The sequence below is a fragment of the Ovis canadensis genome, chromosome 2, assembly GCF_042477335.2.
Source record: "Ovis canadensis isolate MfBH-ARS-UI-01 breed Bighorn chromosome 2, ARS-UI_OviCan_v2, whole genome shotgun sequence".
Taxonomy (NCBI): domain Eukaryota; kingdom Metazoa; phylum Chordata; class Mammalia; order Artiodactyla; family Bovidae; genus Ovis; species Ovis canadensis.
The window spans coordinates 252338394-252354924 of record NC_091246.1 but is presented as its reverse complement, the minus strand read 5'-3'; the positions used below and the strand labels follow the sequence as shown (position 1 = coordinate 252354924).

The 16531-nt window shown below is 57.8% G+C and overlaps 1 protein-coding gene across 4 annotated transcripts in view; it reads left to right on the top strand.

The window, feature by feature from the left end:
• NBL1 (NBL1, DAN family BMP antagonist) overlaps window positions 1–10480 on the top strand; it is a 29472-nt gene extending 18992 nt beyond the window's left edge. For 2 of the 4 annotated variants that reach the window (XM_069575120.1, XM_069575119.1), the window contains 3 exons: window positions 7753–7947; window positions 8069–8180; window positions 9108–10480. In XM_069575120.1, the coding sequence (XP_069431221.1) occupies window positions 7781–7947; window positions 8069–8180; window positions 9108–9359 (531 nt within the window). In that variant the 5' untranslated portion in view covers window positions 7753–7780 and the 3' untranslated portion in view covers window positions 9360–10480. Of the gene's footprint in view, window positions 1–154; window positions 307–724; window positions 837–7752; window positions 7948–8068; window positions 8181–9107 lie in introns of those variants that run through there. The other 2 variants (XM_069575121.1, XM_069575122.1) reach the window with 2 other exon arrangements.
• Window positions 10481–16531: the final 6051 nt, after the last annotated feature.

Here is a 16531-nt window from a genome sequence, read left to right as displayed (position 1 = left end):
TCAGGGGCAGGGGAGTCGGCTTTCCCGGGGGCTCAGTTTCCTTGAGTTCCACCCCCCGCGAGGCGGCCTGGACAACTGGGCCGTGCTACCGGCCACCTGCCCGCCCCGCTGCCTGGGCGGGGCGGTTCGGATCTTTCACAAGACGCAGCAGAGGGGCAGCTGGCCGCCTCGGCTGGCCCGGGGCGCGGGGTGGGGGGGTGGTGGTGGCCGGCACCCGGGGACAAGGGCACATTTTCAGCGTTTCCAAGGTCCTCACCCAGCTGGAGGACAGCAGCCTGTAACTCCGGGAACCCCAGGAAAACAGAGGTCAGGGCCGGAGGCCAAAGGCTGGGCTGCTGGCCGGGGGAGTGGGGGTGGGGAAGCAATTTGTCAACAAGGAGCCCCTCACCCTTTGTTACTGTGGCAACCACCGGCCTCCTGAAACTCCTCCAGATGCTGGGGCTGCTGCTTGGGTGTGGTTTGCCCGTAGTTGGGGCCAAAGAAAAGGCGAGGCTGAAGCATCGGTGACCCCCACCCCCCCACCCCCGCACCTCCTAAACTGGACCTCCTCCTGCTGGGCCCGTGTGCTGGAGGAGGGGGCCGGGAGGATGTGCGTTTGCCCGCGGAGCTATCTTCATCCTTTTAAAGTGAAATTTCCAAGTGAGTTAGCGCCTTCTCCCCACCCCCAGCCCCTGGGGTCGCAGGCGGCGGGGCGGGCGGGGACGCCGGTACCCGCTGCAGTGGGACTTCTGCCGAGCAGATGTCTAGGCGGGCCCTGCAGCCGCTCATTAGGATCGATTTGTTTTGGAGACAGTTTGTGGCCAGGAGGGTCTGCGGGCAGGAGGGCCGTGGTCTGGGTTGGGGTGGGGGGCGAAGCCAGGGAGGTGGAGCTGCCCGGCGGCAGGCAGGCTTCCTGGACCTGTGCCTGGCCCTTCGTGCCCACCCCCGGGGCGCGGGGGGCGGTGGTTCGTATGTGCTCTGCCAGCGCTGACGGTAGGAAGGAAGGCCCGCTGCGCTGACGGGGGTCACGGTGGCTCTAAGCAGCGTGCTGGAGCTGGACTCCTCTTGAGACCATCTGCTGAGATAGCCTCTGCCAGGCCCTGCTTCCCATTTCACGGGACCAAATGGGAGGCTGGGGCAGGTGAAACCAGCGGCCAGTGGTCTGGTCCCTAACCGCGGTCCGTCCTGCCCCCAGGCACACAGTGAGGCAGAGGATGAGCTTGGGCCCGAATCTCTCCGCGGACCCCAGGGAGGGCCTGCTGAGCAGATCAGGGCCGGGGGTCTGAGCCTGCCGGCGGCCCCCTTCAGTGGCCCCATTCGAGGAAGTCCCGGCAGGCACTCCTTCCAGGACCTGCGGTGGTTGCCTCGCCCTTGCCGGTCACCCAGCCCAGGGCCGCGGCCGGGAACGCCACGCCCTCCGCACCCGCAGCGTGCGCGGCCTGGCCGCCGGGCCCCGCCTGTTTTCACCGAGTTGCTGGTCTCTCGGGGACCCCAGCCCTTCAGCCAAGGGCTCAAGGATTAGAGTTTGAGCGGCATCTTGCTCTCGGCTCCCACCCTGGCAAGCAGAAAACCCTCGCCCAGCCGTTGTCTTCTCTGCTTGAGTTTCTTCCCCTAAATTCAGTTCCTTTCAAGGCAGACACAGCCCTGGATTTAGACATTCTGGGACCCGCTGAGGATCTAGTAGGAGGGAGGGGTGGTGGAGAGGGAAGCAGAAGGGGGAGGGGGCGTGGGAGGCAGAAGGGCGTGGGCAGGGTTCAGAGAGGGTGAGTAGCCCTGAGTGACTCCAGGCCCCTGCTCCCAGGGACATCTGCTGAGCACCGCCTGTGACGGGCGCCCTCTCCCGAAATTTCCGTGCACTCTGCAGATTAACTCTCACCGTTGCCCTAAAAGGTGCCCCCATCTTGCAGATGAGGAAACTGAGGCACAGAAAGGTCCAAGTGAGAGAATTCCCTGGTGGTCCAGCGGTTAGGGCTTGGTGCTTTGACTGCCAAGGGTCCATCCCAGTTCAGGGAACCAAGGTCCCACAAGCTGCACAGTGGCCAAGACAAAAAAAAAAAAAAGGGTTCAAGTGGGTGAGCTAGGGGTTGAACCAGGGTCTGTCGCAGCCTCAGTTGTGAATGGAGGAGACCAGACCCTGTCCTTCGTGAGTGTTGGGGGGGAGTCGCAGGGGGAGGAGGAAACGGGGAGGGTAGAGACTGGGGGCATCTGGTTTGATCCATTGGAGAAGTATGTCCCCACTAACCCCACCTGCCTTCTGTGAGAATACAGGTGTCACCTGAGCCCACAGGGAGGAACTTCCAGCCTCAAGTGGGAGAGGTTTCCAGAGGAAGTTCCAGAAAGCAGAAGCTGGAGCTGGGGAAAGGCTTGCCTTCTTCTAAGGAAGGCTTTGCTGGCCCTGCATGTGTGTGTGTGTGTGTGTGTGTGTGTGTGTGTGTGTCTGGGGGTGAGTGGACCATTGTACCAATACAGTGTTGGATTACCTGGCCTTAAGGACCCTGAATATTCAGATTTATCCAAGAGAGGAAACGGAGAGGGTGATGGTTCACTTGTTTTGTGAAGCTGACTCTTTGCTCTGCACTGGTGCTCTACAGTGAAGGGGTGGGCCAGGGGTTTTCCTTGAAACCTCAGTCCCTCTGGTGAATTTAAGGGTTGATTGTAGGCACCAGGCCCAGAGGCGGGTGGGTGGCTGCTGTCAGCCGTGCTGTTCTGGGGACCCTTCCCTGGGGAGTTGTGGGGGCTCCTGACCTGACCGGGCCTCAGCTCCACGTGGGACCGGGCTCACGTGCCTGGGTCCGGGCTCACGTGCCTGGGTCCGGGCTCACGTGCCTGGGTCCGGACTGTGGGGTCGGTGTATCCGGGGCTGGGCCCCGGGTGCCTGAGTTGTTGGTAAGCATCTCGGGGAAGATGCCGGGTTCTGGAGGGTGTGAGGACCAACAGGCCTGACTCGGAAGCCGGCGTCCGTGCTCGTCTGCATGGGGTCCGGAGTGGGATTTGAACTCTGCCCTGTGGGGCAGCCAAGCTTCCAGCCCTGGCCATGGCTGAACCCCAGAGAGCTGCTCGGCCTAAGAGACACGGCCTCAGCCCCTGGGGTGGGGCGGGGAGCCCTGGCCTCTTGCGTGGTGCAGACCGTTCCTTGTCTTCCTCTCCTGTGAACCTTTCCAGCTTATCCTGCTTGTCTGTTTCATACCTCGGCTTTAGCCAACACTGGTGTGTCAGTCAGCTTGAGCGACTCTCGCAATCTCCTGGTGCCTCAGTTTCTTCATCTGTAAAATAGGGAAAATACAGTATCTATTTCCTAGAACCGAATAAATGAATATATGTATATATACATATATATATGTATATATAAGCCTTAGAGGGCTTCCCTGGTGGCTCAGACAGTAAAGCGTCTGCCTGCAATGCAGGAGACCTGAGTTTGACCCCTGGGTTGGGAAGATGCCCCAGAGAAGGAAATGGTAACCCACTCCAGTACTCTTGTCTGGAAAATTCCTTGGATGGAGGAGCCTGGTAGGCTACAGTCCATGGGGTCGCAAAGAGTCGGATACGACTGAGCCGCTTCACTCACTGTAAGCCTTAGAACAGCGCCTGGCCCACAGTCAGGAGCAGCTCTAACTACTGGGAAGCCAAGAGGGGGTGTGCTGGGCTAATACCCACAAACCCCTCCTGGCCTTACTGTGCTGGTAACTATACTCCTGAAATCAGTCCAGAATTGAGACTCTCTGCCCCCTCGCCCCCCAGCTATCTGACTGCTGCTCTGAACAGCTGCTTCCTTCCTCAATCTCCCCTCCAGGCTCTGAACCCCTGGGGGCCCCCAACTTCAGCACACTCTGGGCTCCTAGATGGTGCTTGGGAAACCAGCGTCCAACTTCAGGGAATCGCATGGTCTAGAGGAAGGACACTGCTCATCCTGACTGCTGGGCCCCTCGGACCACCCCACTGCAAAGCACGGGGGTCGGCTTGGGGGACCTCCTTCCCACTCTGACATTCTGGGCGACCCATGACTTGTGTGAGCCTCAGGGCAGGAGGAAGGGATGAGACCCTGGGGGAGGTTCTCAAGTCTTCAGGAAGGAAGCTCCGACTTGTATCAAAAAAAACCCCAAACAACTGAGCTGCTGCTTAAAAAAAACAAAACACAAGCCAACAAAAAATAAAAGCTGCTAGCAGAGAGCTGACCCCAGCGGGAAGCGGGGCGGGGGCAGCAGGGGCTCTTGGGGGCTGGGTGGGAGAGGGGCTCCCTGTCTCCTGGCCCAGCCCAGCCCGGCCTCCACGTCACCCCCCGGGCGAAGGGCACGGTCCTGAGTGGGGTGCCTACTGGCTGCTCTCATCTCATCCTGGCCGTGGTTTTCAAGGACTGGGCTCCGCTCCTGTCGTGGGGCTGAGGTTGCTGGGCAGAGAGGTGAACCGTACCGCTGGACCCGCGCCGGTGGGGCGCCTGGGGCTGGAACTTAGGAGGCTCCCTGGCCGGGCTTCTGCTGGAGCTCAGGGCTCCTGGCTCGGGGAGGCCGAGCGTGGCCGGGCCTGGGCTTGGGGAGAGGCCAGGCCTGGCGGACGGGGTTGGAGTACCCCACTGTGGGCCCAGCTGTGCCCGAGACGGGGTGGGGAGCTAAGGGAGGTGGCTTCTTCCTCAGCGTCTCTCCTGCCTTCTGGGCGTCTGCTCCAACCTGACCCAAGGGAGCAGTCCTCACCCTCCAGGGCGGCAGGTCTCCTGAAGCATCGTTATCCCACCTCCACTGAACCTTGTTAGGAACCTCATGCCCATCTCAATCCCTTAGCGGGGTCCCGGCCCCCAGCCCCAGTTCCAGCATCTACCCATCCCAGCCCCAAACCAGCCCCGCGCTCACCTCTGCACGGCTTCACTCCTATCCTAAGGGAGCCTACCATCATTCCCTGCCCGCCTGACCTGGCCTTGCTGAGGAGCCCTGCAGGGGTCAGGCACTGGACAAGAGTCCTTGGGCCTCTCCGAGGTCTCACCGGGGGAGCCTCAGGGAGCCCCCTAAGTGGGCCTCCGCCAGCGTTCTAGGCTCAGGCCCCGACTCAGAGCCTAGGTCCTTGGGGATGGAAAGGGAGTTGGTGGGGTGACGGAGCCTCCTGGGTGCTAAGGGTGCTGGAAAATTAGGTCGCCAGTTAGGAACACGTGCGTTATATTTTCTTAGGTTGTGGTTGTCCTGAAAACATGGGCTTTGCTGTCCGTCTAGAGAGTGAGACCGGAAATGTGTGGGCGACGGCCTGGGTCAGGACGCAGACTCCCCTGGGATGGGGCAGACTGTCTGGACTCACCTCCCACTGCTCTGCCCGCTGCGCCCTCCCCGCTGGGCTGGGAGCAGGGTTCCCCCGGGCACTGGGGGAGATGGGACTTGTCTCTGCTTTCGGGGACCGTGTGCAGGGAGAGGGGGCAGGATCTGAGCTGAACTTGCTCAGAGCCCTGTGGAGGTGGTCGCAGCCCTGCAGGCCAGCCCCCAGGCCCTCCCTGGAAGCCCCGTGGAGCCCGCCCAGAGGGTCAGCCTGCAGGAGCCGGCAATCCCCGAGCACCTCTCACTTCCCGGCTTTTCACCAAGCACCTGCCCCTTTCAGCAGAAAGTGGGCCAATGGTAAGGGTGGTTCTGAAGGAGGTGTCTGGCCCTTGGCTAGCCTGACTAGTACCTGGCATCCGTGGGGCTGATGGGACCATACTTGGCCCTTGCTCCCAGTTCAGCCCCACCCAGGCCCCTCTGGGGACTGTCCTGAGGCACAGAACCCCAGTTTGACTGAGCCAGACCACTTCTTAAGCCCACCCTGCGTATCAGAACCACCATGGAAGCTTGTAAAAACAAAACAAACACCCCACCCTGCAACTTCCACTCCACGAGTCCCCAGGGAATTCTGATGCCCTACCAGGTTTGCAAATCGGCAGTGCGGGGCACCTCACTCATATTACAGGTGGGGACCCTGAGGCTGGAGTGTCCAGGGTCTCACGGCACACGTGGATGCCTGACTCCCAGTCCAGGGCCTTTACCCCAGTGTCTTGCCCCCAGAGGACCGCCTTGTAAGCACTGCCCTCATTTCCGAATGTCTCTGAAGCTTCCCTCCTCCACGGTTTTTGCAGGGGGCCGTCGGTGAAACCTGCAGAGGATGAAGCTGGGGGACACTGGGAAGATCCCCCCTGAGCCCACGCTTCGGACACACACGCTGCCCTGCAGCGCCCTCTGCTGGCAGATTCTATTAGCGCCTTGGTGCATGGCACCCCACTCGAGCACTCTTACCTGGAAAATCCCTTGGACAGAGGAGCCTGGTGGGCTGCAGTCCATGGGGTCGCCAAGAGTCATACATGACTGAGCGACTTCACTTTCCCTTTTCAGTTTCATGCATTGGAGAAGGAAATGGGAACCCACTCCAGTGCTCTTGCCTGGAGAATCCCAGGGATGGCGGAGCCTGGTGGGCTGCCATCTTTGGGGTTGCACAGAGTCGGACACGACTGAAGCGACTTAGCAGCAGCAGCCTCGCTCCAGGCAATTCAGAGGGTCCGGCCCTTGGCTTGGATCATCTCTTGTTTGACTCAGAGGGTAGAATGGAGCCGCAGACAGTGATGTGTGTGTCGACTTTGGACTTGGAGCATCCAGAAGAGCAATACAGTCTAGTTTGGGGCTGTTTTTTCTTTTTCACCCGAGGTTCAGCCAGCCAAAGGGGCCCAAGATTTCACAGTGACAGGGAGATGGTTAGCTTTCCCGATGCCGGAATGCTGGTAGCCACGCTGGTGACAGGAGGCGTGGCCCTGGAGGACCCACAGCAGTCCAGTGAGGAGGGGCTAGTGACTGCTCGGGACTCAGCCGGGTGCTTGGAAACGGGTTCAGTACGCACCACAGTCCATCGTCACACAGCATCACCACCACCCTTTTATACCCCACCCTTCTTAGTTGAAGAAAGTGAGGTCCAGAGATAAAGAGTAATCTGCTTGGGGCTTACCTGATGGCCCGGCGGCTGGGCCTCCGCACTCCTAATGCAGCGGGCAGGGTTTGGTCCCCGGTCAGGAACTAGATCCCCCACGCTGCTGCAATGACCGAAGATCCCGCACGCCCCAGCTCAGACCGGGCCAGCCAGATACATACATGAAGGTTAAAAGTAGCTCTTGAAAGCCCCTTGGATGGCAAGGAGATCCAGCCAGTCCATCCTAAAGGAGCTCAGTCCTGGGTGCTCACCGGAGGAATGATGCTGAAGCTGAAACTCCAATACTTTGGCCACATGCTTGTGAAAATCTGACTCATTTGAAAAGACCATGATGCTGGGAAAGATTGAAGGCAGGAGGAGAAGGGGACGACAGAGGATGAGATGGTTGGATGGCATCATCGACTCAATGGACATGAGTTTGAGTAAACTCTGGGAGTTGGCGATGGACAGGGAGGCCTGGCGTGCTGTGTCCATGGGGTCGCAAAGAGTTGGACACGACTGAGCGACGGAACTGAACTGACTGAAAAGTAACTTACTTTAAAGCTACAAAGCAAGTTATAAAGATGACTAACACATATGCAATGTGTATTATCTGCTGGTCTCTCTGCTCAGAGCTTTTCATGAAATACCTTATTTAATCTCCACGATACATATCCGATGCTCGCAATATTAGCAGCCCCAGGTCTGAGTTTCCTACAGGAGAAATAACTTGTCCAAGGTTGTGCTTGGCTAGGAAGCGGTAGAGATAGGGCTTGAACCCAGGGAGTCAGGGGTCACACCTGTAACACCACTGCCGCCGCCCTCTGCCCAGCCCCCCGGGCCCTGCCGGCCTCACCTGCGGTCTGTGCTCAGTCCTAGGGCTCCAGAGGCCGTGGGCACGATGCTGCGGGTCCTGGTGGGGGCTGTCCTGCCCGTCATGGTGCTGGCTGCACCTCCGCCCATCAACAAGCTGGCCCTGTTCCCGGATAAGAGCGCCTGGTGTGAGGCGAAGAACATCACCCAGATCGTGGGCCACAGTGGCTGTGAGGCGAAGTCCATCCAGAACAGGTGGGATCCCGGGGGGTGGTGGCTGGGTGGGGTCCGCGCAGGGGCCCAGAGCGGAGGAAGGAGACGGGCTGCCAGTGCCTGGTGCCGCCGCAGCGACGCGGACAGCGGTCTCCTCTCACAGGGCCTGCCTGGGACAGTGCTTCAGCTACAGCGTCCCCAACACCTTCCCGCAGTCGACCGAGTCCTTGGTGCACTGTGATTCCTGCATGCCGGCCCAGTCCATGTGGGAGATCGTGAGTACAGCCCGCCCGGCCCGGCCTCCCCGAGCCTGGGCCCCGCGGGTGCGGGGCCGCTGCTGGGGGCACGCGCGGTCCTTGCCGCCTGGGGGTTCGCACGTCTGACGACAGCACCTGCAGGAGACGAGCTCTTTCTGAAGCTTGCTTCTGACATCAGCCGCTTGTTGAAATGCTCTCGGAGGCGTCCCACCGTTAGAGAATGAGACCCAGATCTCCGCCGTGCCCCTTAAGGCCCATCCACAAGCCATGCCCTGGCTCGCCAGCCTTCCAAGCTTCATCCTGCCTCTCTCACCTTCTGTACCAGCTGGACCCTTGACACCAACCCACCTGCTTTTGGTCTCTCATACCTACTTGGCTTGCGATCACCACATGGCCTTTGCACCTGCCCTTTGCATCCAGGAAGCAGTGTCTGGGCTTAGATCCAGAGGTTCAGGGGAAGTTAATTGGGCAAAGTCTGGGGCAGCGGGGAGCGGGGTGGGTGCGTAAGGCCCTCCCAGGCAGAGGGAACGGCTTATGCAAAATCTCAGGCAGATGAGGCAGCAGGGAGCTGGCAGAAGGGGGGCAAGGTCGAGGGCGGGAGTGGGGGGTCTGCGGCAGGCAGCCTGTGAGGAGTCAGGGGCTCTGGGTGAGGGCAGTGGGAGCCCTGGGGGCCAGTTCAGGCAGGGCGGGCTGTTTGGGGGTCTCCTGGCTGCCTGGCGCTGGGGAGGAAGGTGGCAGGATGTGGGAAGACAGGCCAGGAGGCTCCTGCAGGGACTCACCCCTTCGTCTCCCCCGACTGTGCCCAGGTGCCCCGGGGGGGGGGGGCGGCTCAGGCTCCTGGGGTCTCTGGTGATTCTTGGCACTGTGATGCGGGTTGCCCTCGGGGCCTCCCTGCCTGCCCCAGGCCCTTGGAAACGCCTCTCCTCTTCCATCTGCCCTGCCCAGGTGACCTTGGAGTGCCCCGGCCACGAGGAGGTGCCCCGGGTGGACAAGCTGGTGGAGAAGATTCTGCACTGCAGCTGCCAGGCCTGTGGCAAGGAGCCCAGCCACGAGGGGCTGAGCGTCTACGTGCAGGGCGAGGACGCGCAGGGGGCCCAGCCCGGCGCCCACCCCCACCCCCACCCCGGGGGGCAGGCCCCCGAGCCCGAGGACCCCCCCGGGGCCCCCCACGCCGAGGAAGAGGGGGCTGAGGACTGAGGCCCCCGAGTCTCCCTCCCCTCCCACTCCCTGTGGAATGTGGGGGTCTCGCCCTCCCGGGGAAGAGTTAGGGGGAGAGGCTGAAGCCCCCCTTTGGCACTGGATGGACTTGGATTCAGACTTGGACTTGGAAGGCTTCCCGGTTGTCATGGAGATCTGAAGGGGGTGGGGCTGGGGCCAAGCTGCACAATTTAATATATTCCAGAGTCGGGGGCAGGGGCAGAGATCTTCAGGGCTCTTTTTCGGGGCGAGGGGAGCTCTCTTCCTGACCGCCTCTGAGATGTGTGCCCTTGTTTGGGAGGGAGAGGGGTCGCTAGCTAGGCTGCTGAGTTGGCGAGGCATTCCAAACTGTGCCAAGGCCCACTGCCCCCCACCCCCAGAGCAACATCTCCTGGTGGCACTGAGGTGCCCTCCCGTGGTTGGGAGTCAGGCCTGGGCAGGCCCCCGCTGACTCCTGGCCCTGGAGCGGGGAGCCAGGCTCACTGGCTTCTTCGGCTTCCTTGGGGGTGATGCGAGGCCGGGGTGGCAGGACCTTCTGGGCCGGGAGGAGGGGATGACCCTCTCCATCAGACAGCACCCCTCCCTCCTCCCTCCCTCCCTCCCGCCCACCCAGATCTCAGTGCCCCCCCACATGCTCCAGGCCCCTCAAAGTTGGTGGAGCCAGCCTCACCCTCTTGGGGAACCCTCTCTACACATCTGATGCTGGGGAGGGGTCTCCCTTACCCAGAGGGTTCCCAGGAGGGACATGGTGGAGTGCGGACTTGGGGTGAGCCTCAAGAAGTGAGGGAGAGGTGCCACAAGGGCTCGTGGGGCGCCCCTTGACCCCGAGGTGCTCCAGTGCCCTGGCCCTGCCCCCGCCTCCCAGCTGCACTTTAGCCCCAGAGAGGGCGGGGGTCCCCGGGGGGCGGCGGGCAGGCGGGAAGGGAGGAGCCCCCTCAGCACCCACAGCTGCCTGCACCCGCTCTTCTGTCCCAGACCCCTGCCGGCCCCCCAGCCCCCTGCCACGGGGCGCCCCGGCCCTCACGGCTGACCCGACAAGAGCTTCTGGAGCTTGTAACCAGTAGACTGTCTCCCCGAGGGACCCTGAGTTTTCTCGTGAATAAATTCCTTCAACACCCGTTTTCTCATGCTCGCCGGGAGGCTCTGCTGTCTCAGGGTGCCCCGAGGGGAGGGCCTCAGGCTGCGCATCGAGCCCTGGGAGGACCCCCAAGGAGAGCATGGTCTGCAGGCCCCCCCCACATCCTAGGGGTCCCCACTTCCTTGCAGCCCCTCCTGGCTCCTGGCTCCCCACTTCCTTCCTGCAGAGGCTGTTTCTGGCCTCATGTGTACCTTGGGTGGGCCTCGAGAACCCCGATTCTGACTTTGACCTTTGACCCCCCTGGGCCTATGACCGCTTCTACCCTCGGAGTGACCCAGCCGCAGCCCTTCCCGCCGCCCCAGCCTGGCCTGGCCTCAGGAGAACGGGAAACAGACAAAAGCAGTGGTTACAGACTGATACGCAAAGTGGGATGCCTTGCTTAGTACTTTATGTAAATTGACTCACTTCACCCTCACCATTCCCAGGCAAAGCAATAACTGCCCTCATTTTATAGAAGAGGCCTCAGAAGTGCAGGGGAATTAAGTAACTTGCCTAGGGGTTGAGAAAAGTCTCCAACAGGACTTGAACCCAGGCAGTCTGGCTGAATCACTCTCCTCGGTACAATCTTAGGAACTGCCGTTGGTTCAGTTCAGTTCAGTTGCTCAGTCATGTCCGACCCTTTGCGACCCCATGGACTGCAGCATGCCAGGCCTCCCTGTCCATCACCAATTCCCGGGCTTTACTCAAACTCATGTCCATTGAGTCGGTGATGCCATCCAACCATCTCATCCTCTGTCGTCCCCTTCTCCTCCTGCCTTCAATCTTTCCATTTGTTGATCACCTACTATGTGCCAGGCTGGATGGTGGACAATGCTTGGAGTCCTTTTCCCTTCAAAATGACCCTATGGATTTATTGTCATTGCCTGCCTGTGGCTGAAGTTGGGGATCCCAGACTTTTCACTGAGACCAGGCAGGTGGTGGTTCTCTGATCCATTCTTCCTCACGTGCGTTGCTGTAACCACCAATACTAGGCAGTCTGTAGATGCCTGCTAAGTTGCTTCAGGCGTGGCTGACTCTTTGCGGCCCTGTAGACTGTAGCTCACCAGACTCCCCTGTCCATGGGCTTCTCTAGGCAAGAACACTGGAGTGGCTTGCTATTTCCTTCAGGGGATCTTCCCAACCCAGGGATTGAATCCCTGGTTCTTATGTCTCCTGCACTGGCAGGCAAATTCTTTACCACTAGCACCACCCGGGAAGCTAGATCATTTCTCATCCATGGGGGATCTTCATTTTGCAAATGTGAAATGAGCACCTTTTTGCTCTGGGAGTGCTTTCCCCAGGCTGGCAGACAGTGGCCCCCAGATTCCAATCTAGCGCCTTCTGGTGGTAACAGTTGTGTGTACACACCTGGTTTCTCCCGGATTCCAAGCTTTCCCTGCGTGGCTGCTCTTCACTGTTGTGTAGGTTGTGGACTTCCCAACTACAGAATGGCGCTCCTTGCAGTTGTGCAGGACACAGCGATCCTGGGTGGTCCTTTGTCCCTTGTCGTGGAATTGTGTTGGAGAAAAGTACGTATCTCCATATGCACGCGGCGCTCAGTGACCTCTCAGGCAGGGACAATCTCTGGCCATATTAGTAAGCCTTTTGCTTCTCAGGTGGCTCAGATGATAAAGCATCTGCCTACAATGTGGGAGATGCGGGTTCGATGCCTGAGTCGGGAAGATCCCCTGGAGAAGGAAATGGCAACCCATTCCAGTACTCTTCCCTGGAAAATTCCATGGACGGAGGAGCCTGGTAGGCTACAGTTAAGGGGGTCGCAAAGAGTTGGACACAACTGAGCGAAGTCAGATTACACAACTGGAGGTGGGGCTGACTGGCGGGCACGCAGAAAGCGCTCAGGGGCCAGGTTCAAATGGAGGACTTCATGGGGTGGCATCCTTGGCACTAGGCTCTGAGACCCGAGCATCCTCTTGGCAGAATGAGTCTTGATCAGCGGCCGCCTTCATCCCAGTGTGAAACAAGGCAGGGCATAAATGGATAGATACATAAAGAGATTGAGAAGAGGCTGGTTGGAAAGGCGGCAGGAAGCCGGGCTGCAATGCCAAGGAGGTGGCCTGCAGGTGGCAGGCCTGGAGCAGCCGTGGGGGCTCAGCCTTCTCGCTCTGCAGTAGGAGCCGTGGAGGTGTCTGCACATAACTGGGTTTCAGCGAGATGAAAAGCAGTCTCGTAGGAGGATGAGGTTTGTCAGGGAGGGGTTGCTGGGGACCAGCTGGGAACTGCAGGAGTCCAAGCAGGAGGTGGTGGAGGCCAGGACTGGGTGGGGTGGGGGAGGCTAGGGAAGCGGGGCTGCAGGGAGAGGCGCCGCTGATGGGCCGTGCAAGCAGCCAGTGGAGACAGCCAGACTTAGAGGGCAGAGACGCGTTGCTGGCTATGCACGTCTGCCGATGGGAGTGAGATGCAAGTTACTGCCTGCTGATGTTTCTCTTGGCCAACCTCAAACTGAATCACCAAGAGGACCCAGAAGAAAAATTGCAGGTCCCCCCGCCACTGTTCACCCCCAAACCCCGCAAAGGTGGAGGAATTGAAAATCTTGACAAGGGATAAGCCCTAACGCAGCACGGCCACGCTGGCCTTTCTCCAGATGGGCGTGTGATTAGCACCGGCTCCCTGAGCCAGTCACTCCCATCTAGTTTTCCTCCCCTGCTCTGAGCCTCTGGGAAAATCCAGAATTCCCAGACAAATCCTGGCTGGGCCGTTTCTTGAGCCACTCACTGAAGATCTGCGTTATCCCTTAGCAAGTTGGGGAATATTGATCACATCCACTTCCCTCCCAAGGTCGTGGTGAGCTTTGTATGAATCAGTGTATCTGGAGAGCTTGGAGCAGTGCCTGACATAGAGTGGGGCCTCAACAAATGTCAGTCATTATAATAATTCTTCTTCGTGGGGCTTCCCTGGGGAGCCAGCGGTTAAGACTTTACCTTCCAGTTCATGGGGTGCAGGTTTGATCCCTGCTTAGGGAGCCAACACCCCACATGCCTCACAGCCAAAAAACCAAAACCTGAAACAGAAGTAGTATTTTCATAAATTCAATAAAGACTTTAAAAAGGGTCCACGTTGAAAATCTTAAAAAAAAGAGACATAATTATTGAGAATAAGTGATTGACCCGCAACTGCTGATGGCTGGGCTGAGAGTTTTCTTCATCCATTCACTAAACAGGTATTTATGGCAACTTAGTACATGCTGAGGACACAGCCATGAACAAAAGGTGGCTCCCGGTAAAGAATCCGCCTGCCAGGGCAGGAGATGCGGGCTTGATGCCTGGGTGGGGCAGATTCCCTGGAGGAGGACATGGCAACGCACTCCAGTATTCTTGCCTGGGAAATCCCATGGACAGAGGAGCCTGGCGGGCTGCAGTCCCTGGGGTTGCCAAAAGTCGGACACGACTTAGTGATTCAACAGGAACAACAATATATGCTGAGGCTACTACAGTATCCTCACAAATCCCTGCTCTCAGTTAACCAGCTGGTTAATGGCCCTGTGAGAGCAGCTCTGAGCAGGCCTCCCAGTTCCCCGGACCCTGGTTTTCCCATCTCTGTCATGAAATGCTCTTCTTGGTCCCCTGTGTGCTGGCAGGCATGGAGGCTTGGGACAGAAGACTCCCGAAGACTCGGCTGGCTGTCCCATTATGGCACAAGCCTCTCTCGAGGGAAGAAGCACCCCATGGCTAGAAGTGATCAAGAAAAACTGAGCCTCCTTGACGGTCCCTCTCTACCCTGAAAGGTTAAGGACGTCTAAGACTGTATTATTCCATGACCGAAATGACAAATTTAAGTGCGGGAGCTTCTGCAAAGGTGCTAAATTCAAGATAATAACTGTGGCCACAAGATGGCACCACTACCCAGGCCCAGTCTTGAAAATTTATTTTTTTGAGTACAGTTTATAATGTAACAAGCATCTGTGAATCTATCACCCAGAACAGACAAATGCTAACATTTTTGGTCACGTTTTCATATTATGTTTTTTTCCAGCCACACCATGAGGCTTGCTGGAATCTTAGTTCCCCAAGCAGGGATGGAACTCAGCTCCAGAAGTGAAATCTCAAGCTCTAACCACTGGACAGCCAGGGAATTCCCTAGATTTAAAAAATATTTTATTTTTTAAAAGAAGTACAGTTGATTTACAACGTTGTGCCAATCTCTTCTGTACAGCAAAGTGACTCAGTATATACATGTATATGTTTAAAAAAATATATTTTCCGTTATGGCATTAAAGAATATTGAAGATAGCTCCCTGTGCTATATACATTAGGACCTGATTGCTTATCCATTCTAAATATGATCGTTTGCATCTACCAAACCCAAACTCCCAGTCCACCCCTCTCTATTCCCCCTAGACTTTTAAAATTTTAATAAAAGAATCAAACTGAAAGAGTTAAAGCAGAGGGTGCCTGCATGCTAAGTCGCTACAGTCGTGTCTGACTCTGCAACCCCATGGATGGTAGTCCGCCATGCTCCTCTGTCCATGGGATTCTCCAGGCAAGGATACTGGTGTGGGTTGCCATTTCCTCCTCCAGGGGATCTTCCCTACCCAGGGATCGAACCGGAGGCTCTTGTGTCTCCTACACTGGCAGGTTCTTCACCACTGGCGCCACCTGGGATGGCCAAAGCAGAGGGAATAATATTCACCTTCACTGTATACTTAAACATCTTAAAATGAATTTAATTGATTTAGTTTTGGCCGCACTGGGTCTTCGCTGCCGCCCGTGGCCTTTCCCTATAGTCTGAGTCTCCTGTTTGTTGCAGAGCACGGCCTCTCACTGCGGTGGCTCCTCTCGCCGAGGAGCACGGAGTTTAGAGCTCGAGGGTTTCAGCAGCTGGCCCGTGGGCTCTGGAGCATGGGCTCGGCAGTTGTGGAGCACAGGCTCAGTCGCCCCACATGTGGAATCCTCCTGGACCAGGGATCGAACCCGTGTCCCATACACTGGCAGGAAGATTCTTAACCACTGCACCACCAGGGAAGTCTTCACCATATACTTTTAATTTTCTCAAAGCTAAAATGTACCAAGCACATTCTCCATGCCAAATGGTTTCAAGGCTCAACCCAGGTGTTTGTCCACTACCCCAGTTTCCTAGCTGCAGAGACACAAAAAAGTTTGGCCAAGGTCACAGAGCAAGTAACAGAATCGGGGTTATGAACCCAGGAAGAGTCACAGACTCAGTGGACATGAATTGGAGCAAACTCTTGGAGACAGTGGAGGACAGAGGAGCCTGTCGTGATGCAGCCCACTGGGTCACAAAGAGTCAGATATGACGGAGTGACTGAACGGCACCAACAACACTTGGCCCCAAAGTGTATTCTACATAGGACTTCTCAGCTTTGCTGTTGCTCGCATCAGAAATCCCTGGGCTGGGGAGCTCTGCTCAATGTTATGGATGGGAGGGGTGTTAGAGGGAGAATGGATACATGTATATGTATGGCTGAGTCCCTTTGCTGTCCACCTGAAACTATCACAACATTGTTAACTGGCTATATTCCAATATAAAATTGAAAAAAAATCCCTGGGCTGAAGAATTTACTGCAGAGCTGAATGCATTCCCATTTTACAGATGGGAACACTGAGGCTAGTAGCTCACACTGACACAGCACCATAAAGTTTACTGATGATACCAACTACCCTGAGAGGTGGGTGCTGTATTGTTCTGCTAGTTACTTCAGAGGAGCAAACAGTGGCCCAAGGAGATGGAGTCGCTGGTTCTGAGTCCACAGAGCTGCTTAGCAGAGGACCTGGGATCCCAAGTCTGCTCTTTCTGGCTCTCTGCCCAGAGCTTGGTATCCTGTTCCCTGAGGCAGGACAGAAATTGTCATGATGCTGCTGGTGGTGTTGGGAGGGAAGGCAAGCTTCCCCTTGCCACATGGACCCGGCTGTGGGCAGGGATGGGACTCTGGGTGCCACACAGCAACTCGGGGCAGGGTATCTAGGGTCTTGAAGTTTCTCTGGGTGTTGGGCAGACCTGAGTTTCAGTTCCACTTGATCTCTTGTTTCTGGTGACCTTGAGAGAGGCCTTTGGCCTTTCCTAGCCCAGTTTAACAGTT